General features: G+C 55.5%; 2 protein-coding genes across 3 annotated transcripts; both read right to left on the minus strand.

Moving 5' to 3' along the window:
- Positions 1-774: 774 nt before the first annotated feature.
- On the minus strand, positions 775-5,787 carry TRIM65 (tripartite motif containing 65). The gene is made up of 6 exons (XM_082679266.1): positions 5,369-5,787; positions 4,045-4,140; positions 3,565-3,798; positions 3,306-3,480; positions 3,104-3,169; positions 775-2,581 (listed from the first exon to the last, which is right to left on the minus strand). The coding sequence occupies exons 1-6, from the start codon at positions 5,756-5,758 to the stop codon at positions 2,007-2,009; spliced, it is 1,536 nt and encodes a 511-aa protein (XP_082535392.1). The 5' UTR covers positions 5,759-5,787; the 3' UTR covers positions 775-2,006.
- A 1,522-nt stretch (positions 5,788-7,309) lies between these two features.
- On the minus strand, positions 7,310-12,294 carry MRPL38 (mitochondrial ribosomal protein L38). 2 transcript variants are annotated; one of them, XM_082679611.1, is made up of 9 exons: positions 12,164-12,294; positions 11,868-12,047; positions 10,396-10,530; positions 10,108-10,316; positions 9,486-9,558; positions 9,270-9,315; positions 8,212-8,370; positions 7,885-8,021; positions 7,310-7,662 (listed from the first exon to the last, which is right to left on the minus strand). In XM_082679611.1, the coding sequence occupies exons 1-9, from the start codon at positions 12,228-12,230 to the stop codon at positions 7,526-7,528; spliced, it is 1,143 nt and encodes a 380-aa protein (XP_082535737.1). In that variant the 5' UTR covers positions 12,231-12,294; the 3' UTR covers positions 7,310-7,525. The 2 variants fall into 2 exon arrangements, with proteins under 2 accessions (XP_082535737.1, XP_082535736.1); XM_082679610.1 differs by having other exon boundaries at positions 9,486-9,654.
- Between the last annotated feature and the right edge of the window lie 4,258 nt (positions 12,295-16,552).

The raw sequence follows: 16,552 nt of genomic DNA on the forward strand, positions 1-16,552 counted from the left end.
TATAAAAATAGGGACTTCCCTGGTGGTCCAGTGGTTAGGACTCAGCGCTTGCACTGCGGGGGCCCAGGTTCAATCCCCAGTTGGGGAACTAAGATCCCACAAGCATCACGGCAAAAAAAAAAAAAAAAGAAAGAAAAATGGCAGTAGTGTTATATGTAAACAAAGGTTAATGATCACAATATAGAACCTTCCCACAGGGCAACACGGAAAGGACTAACAACCCAATAAAAAAGTAAATCCACAGAATAAATGACCCAAGGCACTCCCCACCATGGAAGCAGAAAGGGGGCTGTTCTTCCTTTCTCTGCCCCTTTCAGAACATGGGCTCGGCTGGCTGGACACTTGTGTCAGGTGCTGGGGCTCTGGGATCAAGAGGGACAGTTAGAATCTGTGCGCCGGGACAGCCAGTGATGATGGCTACCTGGCCAGCTCAGTCCTGCATCCTGCCCTGCCCGGCCTTTCAGCTCCTGCTGTTAACCCAGCTGTCACACTGTTGGGCTGCCCAGTGTCACAACCTCCTTCCCATGTTTGGGGACCTCCCCACCTTAGGAATCTTACCGGAAGCTCCTTGCCCAGGCTGCACCAATCAGAGGCCTGGCCCTGCCCTTGAACAGAGAGCCAAACGGCTGAGGAGTGAGGCCACAAGATGGAGTCTGCGACTGTGGCAGCGGCCGAGGCCAGGTTACCATGTGGGGAGGGAGGTACACTTTATATAAAAATATTTTGTAACTTTTGGAGTATGTGTTATCCTTTAATAAAACTTTTATTGTCAGATACTTACACGTGAGTACATAAAACATGTGTGTGCAGTGGGAAAAGTTATAAAGCAAACACCCTTGGAACCACCACCCAGATCAAGAAGTGGAACATTTCAAGTACAAAACGACTGCTCCCCTATGGCCCAGCACCCTCACTTCCAGAAACACAAGCAAAAACATGTACAAGGATCTTCGCGGAAACATGTTCCAAAGAGCAAAAACCAAAATAAAAGGAGTTGGCAGTGTGCTGGCACCTACACGAATGACTGTGCTTAATCCCCACACCCCCGCTGGGGATAAGGTGGGGAAGACGGCAGCTGAGGCTCTGCCACAACAACTTGCCTGGTGGGATGGGGGGGGCAGGGGCACTAGCTGGTCTGACTCAAGGTTTCTTTATTTTGGTCCTTTGTATAAAAATAAAAAATCTTCAAGTGTTCATTGTTTCTCTGTTGAGCAATTCCTCTTTAGGAAATGTAGCCTACGTACGTAACAATAAATATGGCCAAAGCTTCCTGTTCAAAAACAGTCATCACGGCCATATTTTTAGAGCCCTCAAATAAAACGTTTTGAATGTCCAATAATGGGTAAACAAATTCTGATTAGAATTTGTCTTTGTCATTAGAATGACTGTCTATACTGTAGTCATTCAGAGAAAAGTTTATAACAATGTGAAAAATGCTTGTTAAGTAAAACACGCAGAAAACACAATTGTTTATAGAATACGATCACAAGGATGTACAAAGTAAAAGAAAAAAAGACCAAACTATACGAAATGTTAAGGAAAATAACAAAAAGAAAAGAGAGAAAGATGAGGAGGGAAAAGGTAAATATCAATTTTCCCAAGATTTCCTCTAGGAATCGTTTTTTCCTCTGGGGCTGTTGCATGTATGATTTTGTCTGTCCCACCCTGTGGTGTGTCCCGCACCACACTCGCTCTCCTGAAGGACCAGGAGCCCTGGGCACTGCACTAGCCTCTGAGGTCCAGGCAGTGCCTAGAACTGGGCTCCCATTTTACTTCCTTTAGCCCCTGTCCCGTTCAGAGAGGCTGGAAAAGTAAACTCCAGTTTGGAGGCTCCACCCACCTCTCTCTCCAAGTGGCCCAGCCTGGTCCTGACTCGGTCTTCTGGCCACCAACTGGTCCCGTTAGAGCTGTGGCCTCAGGCCCCCAGGCCAGGGGCTGGGGCAGTTCTTGGGCCCACAGGCCTGGTGGCACCCGGTCCTGACCCTGAGCTCCATCCCGTGCCTTCCTCAGCTGAGCCCTGAGGCCTCTTCCTGGAGCCCTGGAGGGAGCTTGGCCTCGGGCCGATGGCACAGGGTCAGGGTCCTACCCTCGAGGAGCCAGAAAACGGGGTGGAGGGGCCGGGAGAAGATGGCATGAAAGGTATACAAGTGTTGGGTCTCGGGCTCCAGGCTGTAGAAGGTGAGGCAGCCAGAGGTCAGGTCCAAATCCATGCCCAGGAGCCGCCCTGATACCCCCGGGAGGCGCCGGGCCTCCCCGTCGTGCCAGGCCTGGGTGCTGTCCTCCTGAATGCAGAGCCCCCAGGAGCTGGGCCCACGGCCGATGTTGTCCGTGTGGGGCCCCAGCTTGCGCCTCGTTAGTTCTGAGTAGGCAACGCCCAGCGTCACCGAGTGGTTGGACACACGTACCTCCCAGTAGTGCTGCCCGGCCTGGAAGCTCTGGGCACACTGCACTTGCCAGAGCTCGAAGCTGCCTGGCCCATCTGGGCCCCAGGGCTTGCGACAGTGCTTTACCTGCCGGTCCTGCTGAGACAGGTAGAAGTGACGGTTGGCGCTGATGGGGTCGAAGGTCAGGTTGCGATAATCTGTTGGGCAGAGATGGATGGAAGGTGAGCGGGCAAGGGTGCCTGTGCCTGGCCACCATCCTGTCCCCAGAGGGGAGAGACAGCAACTGAAGATCCACGGGCGGATCGCCAGACATCTGCCGGGGCGACTGCGAGCTGAGCTAACGTGGACATCATCTCAGCATCCGACCCTCCATGCAACCCCTGAGGTGGAACCTTCCATCAGCCTCGTTTCACAGATGAGAAAACGGAGGTTCAGAAAGGTCACCTAACTTCGTAAAGTGGAAGAACTGTGATCAATCCCAGATTTGCGTGCCCAGAATCTCCTTAAACACTACACGGGCTGCACGTGTAAGAGGTGTGCATCCTGCAACAGGTGTGCAGAGGGGCCAGGCTAGCCCCAGGGAGGGGAGGGAAACAGACTTCCTGTACAGAGCAGTCATAGCACGTGCCGTGCACACGCACAGACCCACGTGTACACACAGCGCACTCACACGCACACGCTCACACAGGTGCACACACACATGCGATGGGCCTTCTTACTCTGCCAGAGTTTCCTCCTCAGTGGACAGACGAGGCTCGCGACTGGTGCCGGGGGACCCGGGGCCTCTAGGGGGCAAAGCAGTGTTTTAGGGGAGTGACCTGGAGGGGAGCTCATGGGGGCTGGGCCCTGACTCCATTACCACCCCAGTGGGAAGAACAGCTGGGCCCAGAGAGGTGGAGAGAGATCTGGGGTCAGCCTTACCCATGGAGCCAAAGTCAGCAGCCTCGGCTGGTGCTCCGGGGTGGCCCCCCTCTTCCAGGAGGAGGGCACACAGCTGGCTCAGGGACTCCTTCAGGCCGCCCAGCTGCTGATCTTCGTCCCAGTGCGGGAGAGTCAGTGGCCCGAGCGGGCCTGGGGGCGCCAGGAGCTGTGATTCCTGAGCCCCGGGGACAGCTGCAGTAAGCCGGAGCACGAGGGGCAGGCACCCCGGTCCCCACCCTGCCGCCCCAAGGCCTGGTACCTGGAGGAAGGTCCGGTCGTCCAACTGCTCCAGGAGGTTGCGAATCCTGTGGTCACAGCAAGACAAGGCCTCCAGGTGGCCCTGCAGTCGCTGTTTCTCGTCCCGGGCCTGTTCCAGCGCCTGTGTCTTGGCCACCTCGATGTTCCTCAGGGCCAAGTCCCGCTGCATCTCCAGGGCCTGCAGCAGGCGGTTGAACTTGCCAGAGATCACGGAGGTCAGTGTGCAGGCTGAGCTCTGGGTGGGCACAGGAGAAGTCGAGGGCAGCCAAGTCCCTGGGCTGCCCGCTGGCCTGAGGGGTGGGAATGTGGGGAGCCATGGTCCCTGGAATCTCTCCCCCTGTTCAGCCCTTCCTTTCCTGCTGCCAGGAGGCATTTTCAAGGCAGCTTACACCTATTGCCCGGTGTCCCAGGAACCGGCCAGTGGCTGCTCGAAGGACACGGCATGAGGACGTGGGGGGCGTGGAGCAGACAGGCCTCATACCTGGATCTGGCTGCTTCGCTGCTGCAGCTCCTGTAGCTGGCTCTCAGCCTGGGTGGCCTGCTGCTGGGTGACCTCCAGTGTGGCTCTCAGCTGGGCCTGTGGTGCCCACCGGGGGACAAGTAACAAGAGAGATCCAGGATCGGCTGTGAAGTTCCCCCCTCAGCCAGTCAAAACACCTGCAGATGCTGGGCATCCCCTCCTCATCCCACCCCAGGTGAGGCCAGCACGCAGAGCATCAGCCTTGGTGTGTGCCCCGGGAGAACTGGGTCAGAGTCCCAGGGAGGCCTGGACAAGGCCCCTTCCCCACCCGGAGCAGGGTGGTGCAGAGGCCTTGGGCTGAAGACGAGCAACCTGGGGCAGAGCAGCCCCCCACTACCCCCAGTCAATAAATGGGAGCTTACGCGGCCTTGAGGGGAAGGGGCGACGACCCAAAGCACCGAAGTTTTTTGACAGGTGGGCAGTGCACCGCAGGTATAAGCTGGGTTCTTCCAAATGCCTGGCCAGTCCTCAGGCCCAGCTTTGGACGTGAGGGGGAAGGGGGCACCCCTATTTGGTTGTGACCTGTCTGGTCTCCTCGAGGATCAAAATGCTATACTCTCGTAGTTCAGGACTGCGCATCTGCTAGGATTTGGTTCCCTGTACCAGGTCAAGAGCCTGTCTTGATTCTTCTTGTCCCAGCAACACTTTGATGGAAGGACTGATATTATCCCCGATTCACAGGTCAGAGAAGTTGACAACTTGGTCAAAGTAATCAGGTCTTCCTAAGTGCAGCACTTGTGCCTCTGTTCAGGCCTCACCGCCTCCGGCACGGTAAAACATGCTGAACGTAGGAGGGGGCAGGGCAGACTTTTCTGGTTCACCCTGACTCTCCCCCAAGGGCACACATCCAGCCCCTCACACCCCAGCGTCACTTCCCCTCTCCCTAGCCAAATTCTAGCTCCTGCAGTGCATCTGCCGCGGGCTGTACCACCTGTTCCTCCCTCTCTCCTTGTTGCTGCCCTCCACTGCAAACTTCGATGCTTAGTGCAAGGTCTTTGGTCCCACAAGCAGTAACACCCTGTCCTTACTCTGTGCCTTCAGCAGCCACAGGGATTATCCTCCACATTCTGGCTCTGGGCTGCTTGACCTCCTCATTCCATCTCAGCCACTCACCCCTGTAACTTCACCCTGGACCCGTCACCAGCTCTAACATCTCTATTCCAAGCAACTGTTTTCTGACCACCACCTCCTTTCAAACCAGAATAAAAACAGGACCAAGCGAAGCTGCTGAAGCTGCCAGCCCCGCCCGGGCGCAGAGAGCAGGGCGGGGTCCCCCGAGGGTCACCTCGCGCTCTCGGCGCTCGGCGTCCAGCAGCGTACGCTCGTGGAGGCGACACTCGCGCACGGTGCACACGCTGCACACGCAGAGGCCCTCGGTGCGGCAGAAAAGCTCGAGCGGCCTCCCGTGCCGGGGGCAGCACGCGCCGGGGCCGGGTTCGGGCGCCGGCCGGACGCGCAGATCCTCCAGCACGCCGCTCAGAGCCACGTTGCGGCGCAGCTCGGCGCTGTCGGGGAAGGGCTCCCGGCACTCGGGGCACACCTTCTCGCTGCGGCCCAACCAGTCCTGGATACAGGCCCTGCAGAAGTTGTGGCCGCAGAACAGCGTCACCGGGTCCCGGTAGAGCCCCAGGCAGATGGCACAGGTCAGCCTGTCCTCCAGCCACGGCGCGGCCATGGCGGCGGCGCGCGGCCCCAGACGCACGGGCGGAAGGCCGGGGCCTCTTAAAGGGACCGCCGGCGCCCGGGTGTGGGTGCGGCGGGCGGAGCCAGGACCCGCCTGGGAAGACGAACTTGACAGCCCTTCTTCCGCCCCGACCAGCCGCCACTCCCAGTGCGCTCGCTCCACCCTGCGCCGACGGCTGCGGGATTGGCTTCCCATTCCGGTGCTCGGCCCCTATCAACTCCGAGCCACCCCTGCCTGCCTTTTACCACCCGAAACTGGGAGTTGGGGTCCAGCTCTCTCTGGGACCTCCATCCTGCTTCCCTAGATCCTCAGTCCAGCAGCTCCCGTGCAGGGAATCTGGACACAAGAGGCTTGGGAAACCCGTCGGGCCTCCTGGCCTCCTCCTGGCTGAGGGCCACCACCAGAACCTCTTCTGAGCCCCTAATCTGAAAATCTCATGCAAATACTACTAACAACAAGGGCTGTTGTTATCTACCTCCCAGGGGTCTTGGCGATTAAATGGAACAGGACCGCACATGGGAATGCCTGGCAATGAGCATGGCGCACACAGCTAGTGCTCATTAAATGCTCTCTCCTGACCCGAGGGGCCCTGCTGCACTTTTTCCTTGAGCTGAATTTCAGGCACTTGCCGGATTAGGGTGTCTCCCTTCTCTAGGTTATGCCTAATTTCGGTTCTTTTAAAGCAAACAGTGAGGTGGAAATTTCTGGTTACCAAGAGACAGAGACCAAAAAACAGTGGTTCCTTCCTACCCCCCTTTAATGGAAACTAAAGCAAGCTTAACCTGCACTTGGAAGCCCCTCTGGGTGTCAGCCCTCTGCTGGGGAGAGTTCCTTGTCTGCAGGTCCCAACTGTTCTGGAACCTCACTTTTTAGAGAGGTGGTTCCCCTGCAGCTGAGCACAGAAGGATCCTGACTGCTAACCCACCTGCCCTGGGGGCAGTGTGTGCTGGGCCAGCGTGAGCTGGAGGAGGGTTAACTCTTTCTTTCCAAAGGAGCTGGCCTAATTTTGAGGCGGGGCGTCCTCTCCCTTTGATGCAGCAAGCGTATTGTCTTCTGGGTGACAGTATGTGAAGTTTCTCTTGCTGGACAAGGTGCATTGATCTCTTGACTGGCTACTAGGCAGTCTCTGCCTTTAGAGAGGAGAAATACCCTAACCATCCAGCAAGCACTCGGGAGCTTTCTGGGTCCTGAGCAGGGGGCGTGCCCAGAGATCTCTGAGACCTGCCTTTGCCCCACCTGACAAGGCTTCTTATTCAAAGTATCTGGAGGCCAGGAGCCTGTGAACAGCCGGCAAGGGGCCAATGCCCAGGGCTGGCAAATTTCTTTCAAGAGGCCTGTGGGAGCAGCCAGGGTCCACTGCCTGCTTTTCTTCTGCACCCGTCTTCAGCCAGTGGATCGCAGGGCCTCTGACACCCTCAGGAAGCAGAGGTGAGGGGTCACCTCCTGGGGTGGGAGACAGCCTTCTTCCCACCCATAAAGCAAGAGTCCCACCAGGGGGCATTCTGGCTGCTCCCAGAACACAGACCCAGACCAGCTACAGCAAAAATCAATATATTCATACCCCCAACTCCCCAACTTTCTTCACTTCCAAGCCCTGGGCCTGCTGGGAGGGCAGCAGAGGGGCTGCCTCAGGCAGGCCGGGGAACCCCAATGCTTGCCCCCCTTGGCACTGTGTCTCTATTGCTTCCGCCTGCGGAGCCTGACAGGGTGGCCTGAGAGGCCCAGTCCACTCTCTGAGGGGGGTGGCACTCCAGCCACTCAGTAGATGCCATAGGTGGGTTCGTGACTGTCTCTGTACCGGTCCAGGTAGCGCAGGGGCTGCCGGTGGGGGAAGCGCTTCTGCTTAGGGTGATAAGGGGGCGGCCGCATAAACTCAAACACAGGCTCTCGCATGTCTGCAAGAAGAGTGAAGGGGCGTGTGTGTAGACTGCTGCTGGCCTGAGCCCCGCTCGCGTCTGCCAGGTGGGACTGCCCAGGCTGGCACCACCCAGCCAGCCCACCCCAGGAGTGGCATGCCTGCTGGTGGCCCTCTCCTGACAGGCGCTCCTCCTGGCAAGTCAGGAGAGGTCTGTGAGCTCAGGCCAGCCGCCCCCTCCTCCAGCCCACTCTGCCCTTACCCAGGAGCTGGTGGAAGATGTGGGTGACCGAGTCATCCCAGCGGCACTGGAAGAAGGCCAGGCCAGCTGGAGTCATGGCATCTTGGTGTTTCTTGTAGAAATCAAAAGTGTGGAAGGTCCGCTGGGCAAGCTGGTAGCTGGAGGAAGAGCGGAGCATTAGAGAGTGGGGAAGGGGGCACCAGAGCCCCACAGGCAATGCTGAGAAGCCCCTTAGGGTCTGCCTAGCACAGCTCAAGTTACGAGAGAGAACTGAGAAAGACTGACCACTGCTGGGAAGCTGGCCTGAGGCTGGGGGTAGCTGTGGGGGGGGGGAGGGGCACAGATTACCAGGGTGAGGGCCGGGTGTCCCCAGAGAAGTCGATTGGCTTGTCCTGCTTGAAGAGCAGAAAGGCAAAGCGGTGGAAGCCGGAGCCTCGGGCAGGGAAGGGGGGCAGGTAGGGACACGTCTCCTGTCCTTCAGCCACCCTGTTGCCTGGGATGTTGGTTCTGGTGGGAGAAAAAGCATCTGTTAATTACCACTCGCGGGAGGTGGCAGCAGGAACATCCCCACCCGTGTGCTCCCTAGAGACTGATATACCTCCCCGGGAAGAGAGACCCTAAAATGATCTCTATTGTACAATCAAGTAGGAAGTAGAGCTCTGTAAACCCTCGGATGGACTGCAAACTTGTGGAGGGAACAGTAGGGGCTCAGAGGCCGACAAGGGCCCCAGGAACTGTCAAGATGAGAGCTAGGTCAAGCAGCCCGTTTACTGGCCCTGGGGAGCTGTGAGGATGCCACAGCCCTGCACGCGGGAGAGCCATGCAACCTTGGGCTGTTTCTCTCCCGGTTTCCCAAAGCCTCTAGGTTTGTCAGGGAGTGTTTGCCCAGCCTGGCACTGGGATGGCCGCTGTACCTGCCCCAGGTACAACTCCCCAGAGGGTCCTGTTACACAGGCTGGTAACTGCAGTTGAATAAAAATGCCTGACCTCCTCCCCTTGGCCTGGTGCTCAGAACCAAAGGCCACCGAGAAAACAAGAGGCAGCCCACAGGTACCGGAGGCCTCTCATGGACTCCTTTCCCATTTGATTGTCACAGAGCCCCTCAGGGTGGCTAAGGCACGTGGTGGCATCATCCTTGTTTTACAGGTAAGGAAAGGAGTTCAGGGAGACCAGGAGGCCTGTGGGAGAGGCCAAGGCCCACTGCTTTCCTTCTGCACCTGTCTTCAGCCACTGGATCACAGGGCCCCTGACACCCTCAGGAAGCAGACGTGACGAACCACCTCCAGGGATGGGAGATGGTGGTTAATCCATGGTGGAGCCACGACTGAAATGCAGGTGCAGATCTTTCCAGGGTGCCAGGGCCTCCTGGAACGCTTCTGACCCATTCCCCTACCCCAGGTACTCACAGCAGCCAGTGCAAATACTCGGCATCCGGTTCCAGCAGGTGTCCATCTGCACATAAACACACCCCACTGACTGCGGGAACTGCCGCCCCTTCCCACCTCCTCCCTGGGAAGGAGCTGGGGCTGGAGCTTTCCATCTGGCCCCTCCCCCAGCTCCCCAGGGCCCTGGCTCCCGGGAGGTGAAGGAGGCAGGAGTCCCAGTGAGCCCCAGACACCTACCCAAGTTGGTGAGCAGCAGTGTCCACATGGAGCCCTCGCCTGCCTTATAGGTCACCTCCGGGGCCTGGGCAGCCTGGTGGGGAAAGAACGATGGAGCTGTCACCCCCATCAGGGATGGACAAGCTGTTCTAAACAGACCTTCGTTCTGGAGGTCAGGAGCCTGAGAAACCTTGGAGAAAGAAGAGTCCATTCTGAAACAAATGCCCATGACAGCCCCTTGAGAGGCAGGTGGGCAAACAGAGACTTATAGACTTATAGAACTCTACAGAGTTGACTATCCCAAGATCTGAACCACAAGAAGGCCAAGGACCAGGGGCTAGGAGGGCACTTTGAAGACAGAGGGTCAGTCACAGCAGTATGCCAAGATGCGGCTTCTTTTCCTTTCACTTTACATCCTCTTCTTTGTAATTACTGTATCATGGTGTTGTTTATCAGGAAATCAAAAAGAGGAGACAGAGAACAAGAAGACCCCAGATCAGTCTACACAGATGCCGTGCTTGTGTCCTTAACCACCATAAAAACTGCCTCTATAAATGCTTTCAAAAAGGAGTTGTTGTCTGTGGCCCCATGGTGGGATATGTCTGTGTACACAGGGCGGGGAGGGGCACAGGCCAGCAGTTACCTCAGTTGGAGTGACCTCATTGCCGTAGTACACAGGCACCAAGTCGTCCTCGCCTATAGCGTAGGCCACATGCAGGGGGACTCGGGGCACGAAGGTGGCCCCGTGGAACAGGTCTCGATAGAGGCCGTAGTGTTCAGCCAGACGCTGCTTGTGGTAGGGGCCACAGGTCCTCTCCCACTCAGCCCTCACTGCCTCCAGTGGGATGCGTGCTGGGAAGGAATGATGCCAGCTGGGATGCAGGGTCAGGGCAGGGACACACCCAGGACCCTCTCCCCTGGGAAGGCTTACCTGTGCGGAGGCGAGCGGCCCGTTCCTCCTCCACATTGGCCCGCAGTGCCTGGAGGACCCGCTTCCGCTCCAACAGCTGTTGGGTCCGGCAGACCTTAGGTGCAGGCAACCCAATGTCAATCTTGTCTTTGGGATCTGGGGAGGGAAGGGGTGTTAGAGAAAGTAAGATCAGGTCTTGGTTAAGCTGCCTGTCCATACCTTTCCTTTCACTGGGCAAGCTCTGCTGCTAAAGCTTACCCTTTAATTCACAAAACTAAAATATACTGTGTAGTCAGCTTCACAGACATGAACAGGGTCCAGTTGCTAAGCAAATTGGATACAACTTGAGACTGATCCCTAAACCAGGTTACATCATCTGTCTCGGTCATGGGAAATCGAGGCGGATGGCCATCCCAATTATAGTTGGGATCACCTTCAAGCCTGTTCACAGCTGGCCATGGACTCGCACCTGTGTACCTGGCAGAATTCAGAGCTGAAGCTAGAAGCAAAGAAGCACTTCTCACACTTAATGCACAAAACCACACAAGTCACCTGGGAAACTTGTTTAAATTCAGATTCTGAATCAGCAAGTTAGCGTGGGGCCTGACACTCTGCATTCCTAACAAGCTCCTAGGTAATGCCCATGCTGCTGTTCCCAGAACACACTCTGAGGAGCAAGACCCTAGAAAACTTTCAATCCAGCACCCTTTCCCATTTATGTTAGACTATGACAATAAGAAACAGACACTGAGCCCACATCAAGAATGACATTAGTCTAAGAATTCCGATTAACTGTATCCTTTAATCCTCACAACGATCTTGTGACACAGACACAATCTTTTTATTTTATAGTTGAGGAAACTGAACCTCAGGGAAGTCACTCCCAAGAGACTGACTTGGGTTTAAGTAAGATTCCACATGTGTGCCCTTAACCATCATTAAAACGCCTTTATAAACGCTTTCCAAAGAACAAACTCCTTAAGTGTAGTCAGTCTCTCAGGAGCAGGGTCCCTGAGTCACCTTGCCCAGGGCTTTCAATTTAATTCAGCAAAGTATTGCACATCTACGTGCCAAGCACTGTGCGGGTGCAAGGATCCAATGGTGGTCAAGACAGGCAGGATCCCCACCCTTAGGGAGCTCATGAACTGGGAGGGAGGCAGCGAAAAGAGTCAGGATACGGTGTGGCCAAGGCTACATGAACAGTATTGTAGGAGCAGAGAGGGGCGTTCTAACCCGGAACTGGGCCGTGGGGAGCTGGTCAGGAAAGGGCTTTAGGTGTAGAAATATCCAAGGTGGAACTCTAATAATGAGAGAAGGGAATGTTCCAAAGTAGGGGGACCGAAAGGTGTGAAAAATCCTGGTGGGACTAAATCGCCACCGGTGCGCACGGGACCGCTGGCAGGCCCCCTCCCCCAAGCTCGAGGAGGACGCCGGCGGGGCCCCCCCGAGTCGCAAGGCGGCGGGGTCACCGCGCAGCTCCGGTCGCCCCGCACCTGACTCCTCTCCGAAATGCTCCCGGTAGGTCCGCCACCAGTGCGGGTCCCGAGCCTCCTGCTCCGCCCGGCGCCGGTAGCGGTCGAAGCTGCGGTACTTCTTCAGCCGCTCCAGGTTGCTCACGTCGATGACCTCGTTGGGCATGGGCCCCAGAGGAGCGGTCCGGCGGCTCAGGGCGGCTGCGGGCAGAGAGCGGGACGTCAGGCCGGCCCCGGCCCGGCCCCACGGAGGTCGGGGGCGGGAGCTGTCTTGATCCCCAGGGTTCGGCTATACGGAGACCTCCAAGAGCCCTCACCTGAGGTGCTGAAGCCCCGCCACCTCCGACTCCCGTACAACGCGACTCGCCACCAGGTCGCCGCCATCTTCCCCCAAGCCGCCGTCGCCACCGCGGCTCCTAAGACCCGAAAGAGGCGGCCGCAGCAGCGCCTGAGCGCACGGCGGAAGCCCCGCCCTCAGGCCCCGCCCCAGCATCATAGGAGCCACGCCCCCTCCTAGGCCCAGCAGTCTTACTTCCTGGGATCCGCGAGCTCCTCCCTCCGGGAGGTGGCTGCGGACCTCGAGCGCCCTGGCTCCGGAAGTGACCGGTGAACGGCGAGGCGGAGCTGCGAGCGGTCCGGACCCCTTCCCGCGTCCAGCCACCAGGGGGCGGCACAGACTGGGGACGGTCGGCCGGGCCCGCAGCCACCTCGGCTCAACGAGGTAGGCGCTTTGCGGGGCTCTGGGTGCTGCTCTCTCTCAAGGGTCACCCAGTCCCTGAAGGCGGCATCCTGAGCACCCCCGGCAGCACGGGCAGGGGAAGGGGTTGCGAGCAGGGATTCAGGAGTCCTCCTACTTGGGTTCAGATTCCAGATTGTGACCTTGCTGTCGCCCTTGCAGTTTCCTCATTTGGAAAAAAAAAGCACGTAGTAATAGTGCTTACCTCATAGGATTGTTAGAAGGATTAAATGTTAATTAACATATATAAAGCACTTAACTGTGGGATATGTGTTAGCTTTTGATCACCTCCAAGTTTTTGCCTTTGCCTAAACCTTTTCAGGGTTGTGTTGTTCTTGGGATTCAGTTCTAACAAGATGAAACTTGGTACCCCTGGTGATCTGGACCCGCTTCTGCTCTGGTCCCTCTGTCCTGGAATTCAAGCTTCTGTGACACCAACCTTTTGTAACCCAGCAAAGGGCTCTTGTGCCTGTGATGCAGAAAGCCAGACTCTTGACACTGGATTTGCAGCAGAGTAGATTTATTGCAGGACACCAAGCAAGGGAGTGGGAGACAAACCTCAGATCCACCCCAACTTGGTCTTTGAGTTTTGTTTTGTGGGGGTTTTTTTAGGGGAGGAAAAAGGAAGCTGGGGTTAATCATCATTTTTTGACATTTTTTTTTAATATGGACCACTTTTAAAGTCTTTATTGAATTTGTTACAATATTGCTTCTGTTTTATGTTTTGGTTTTTGACTGCAAGGCATTTGGGATCTTAGCTCCCTGACCAGGGATGGAACCTGCACCCCCTGCATTGGAAGGCGAAGTCTTAACCACTGGACCACCAGGGAAGTCCCTACATTTCTTTTTTTTTTATTTTCTATTTTTATTTATTTTTTTATTTTTTAGTCCCTACATTTCTTAATCAAAGTTTTGGGAATCAGGATGTTTCTGGTTTACGACTCTCTGGCCAGGTAGTCCATGGCTTGGGGGTCTGTGAGCTCATCTTGCCCTGGAGAAACGGCCTGAGTTTGCACATGAATGGAGATATCTATAATAATAGCAATTTTAGTACATTAACGATGTTATCAACAGCAGCAGTTTTAGTCATCTGACTCTGGTTGGTTACTGTTCAGTTAGCACAGGATTGAGATCAGAGGGGATAAGAAAGGGAATAAAGTTTTGGATAGAGAGATTAATCATAAACTCGGTAAGGGAACATGGTTTTACAGGGACTCGGTTTCACATTTTTCACTTACTTAGCACTTTTCTCCCCCTGGCACCGGACCTTTGCACATGCTGTTACTTCTGCCTTGCACTCCTTACCTTTCCCCCTGTTGCTTGGCTACCTCCTAGGCCCCGTGAAGTGGTCCCTCCAGGACGCCTTCCCTGATGTCTCAACCAGGGCTGCTGACCCATTCAGTTGCTGTGGTACTAGCAGAAGCTTGACCCTCACATTCACACTGAAATGGCATGGGGGGGCGGGGTCTCTTAATTCAGCAGGAAGTGGCCACACCTTGAATTTGGTTTTCATAAACAGCAACCAAACAGCTAAACCCACTGTCACTGCCAACTCACCCATCAGTGCACAGCTACTGTACGTTAAGGCCCGTAAGACCCAGTCATTGCTTATTTTTAATATTTTCATTTTTATTCAGATGTTACTTATTTTATTATTTTGGCCGCGTCGTGTGGCATGTGGGATCTTAGTTCCCCGACCGACCGGGGATCTAACTCATACCCCCTGCAGTGGAAGCGTGGAGTCTTAACCCCTGGACCCCCCAGGGAAGTTCCTGGAGGCACTGCTTATTAATTTGTGAAATTCTGCTGATGGAAGAGCAGAGCTGAAGGTTGTGAGCAGACCAGGACTGTGCCTCAGGCCGGGAGGAGCACAGGGGTTCCTGTATGCTTGATGTCCTGCGCGTGTTTGAATCTGGCCTCCTTTGCTATTTTATCTTCTCCTTTTGTTTCTGAATCCTCTTCTACATGCCTCTAAACCCACCCCCACCCCAGCCTGCCCCTCTAGAGATGAAGACTCATGGGACCTCCGGGGCAGAGGCACAGGGCTTGCTAGTCAATCAGATGACTGTTATTTGTCCATTATTCCTTACTTTTGAAAAACACTCCTGTTCTCTCGCTGTCCTAGAACCCTCTAAGAATGGGGCTTGCTGGGATTTTAACTGTTTGAAAGGCCTAGCAGGGATTCCCACTGGTATCAACTTGAGGCAAATAATAAACATGAATAACTCTTGAAACTGGAAGTATTAGTCCAGCCAGTGTCTTTGATCATCATTACTTTCCACCAATATTTCTCTTTCTACAGGGAACATCTGGGTTTATGACCTTGAGGAGTTGTTTATAATTTTGAAGGGAAAAAGAAAGATCAGCAGATACGTTAACACTCACTCCTGTGTGCAGCCGTCTTCCACCTGTGGCGTGGGAGAACGTTAATGAAAAGGGGGTGTGTAAGCCACCTGCCACACCTCAACGCCAGTGACAGGGATCCAGAGCAGTTACAGGCACTGGGTGATGTGTCACCGTAACTAAGTGGCCGTGGAACGTGTCTACTTGGCTGTTCCATGGGCACCCAGTTGCCCAGGACAGCAACCTGGGGGTCGTCCTCGACACATCTTCCTTCCTGACCCTGCCTGCATGTCAGGCACCAGGTCCCTCAGTGCCACGCCCGGTGCTGTACTGTCCCGTCTCCCCTATACCACGGCAGACAGCCTTCTGCCCGCTTCCCTGCCCGCACTCTTGCCCCACTCCGGTTGGTCTGTTCTCCACCCAGAGCCACAGTACTTTTTGTAAAACACAAAGATGGTTCCACCCTGTTTAAAACCCTTCAATGGGGCTTTCCTGGTGGCGCAGTGGTTGAGAGTCCGCCTGCCGATGCAGGCGACACGGGTTCGTGCCCCGGTCCGGGAAGATCCCACGTGCCGCGGAGCGGCTGGGCCCGTGAGCCATGGCCGCTGAGCCCGCGCATCCAGAGCCTGTGCTCCGCGACGGGAGAGGCCACAACAGTGAGAGGCCCGCGTACCGCAAAAACAAACAAACAAACAAAACAACAAACCCTTCAATGAATACCCATTGCCCTGAAGATAAAAATTCAAACTTTAACAAGGTAAACAGAGCCTCGACGACCTGCCCCCTAATTCTAAACTCATTCCTGTTGGGTCTCCCTGCACCCTCCCCCAATATGTGCCTGTGATCGCCCACATATCTGTCAGGTGACTGCTTAAATGCCAGCTGCTCCCAGGCTGGGCCCAACCTTAGACCCACCTCCGGCCCTTCACACAGGTGGGAATTCGTTAAGTGTGTGTTGAGAGGATTGAATTCCAAGCTTCGACAAGGCTTCTAACGGGACGCGAATGCTTCCCTCCTCTGTGTGGGCACCACCCCACGCAGCGGCTCGGGGATCTTCTACTTCACAGAAGCACCGTGTGCAGCAGCTTTTCTATCAGGAGCCAGCAGTGATGTGGCTGAGCGCCTGGGGCTTTGGAATCTGTCCAAGCAGAACTCAAATCCAGGTTCTGCTGTTTGCTGCGTCACCTTCGGCGGATTATTGAACCTCTGAGTCTCAGTCCCTTCATCTGCGAAGTAGGGGTGATAATCGCACCCTTCTCCTGCTTGTGGTCCAGCCAGGGGAGTATGGGGCTGGAGAGTTATTACAGCAAATAACAGCCCTACAGAGCAAACATTTCCAAGAAATAGGTTCAAACTCTGATGAGCCATGGCAGATTCTAAGAATCCAATCATTAAGAATAGTGCAATTTAGGGAATTCCCTGGCGGTCCAGTGGTTAGGACTCTGAGCTTTCACTGCTGAGGGCCCGGGTTCAATCCCTGGTTGGGGAACTAAGATCCCACAAGCCTCACGGCCAAAAAAAAAAAAAAGAAGAACATAGCAATTTAGTGGGTTCAAGAGGCTGTACATAAATGAGCTCCCTCTGCAAGCTGCTCTAAAAGAGCAGAGATGCACCTGTGCCCGCTCAC

This window comes from Grampus griseus (assembly GCF_964374135.1).
Source record: "Grampus griseus genome assembly, chromosome: 20".
NCBI classification, from domain to species: domain Eukaryota; kingdom Metazoa; phylum Chordata; class Mammalia; order Artiodactyla; family Delphinidae; genus Grampus; species Grampus griseus.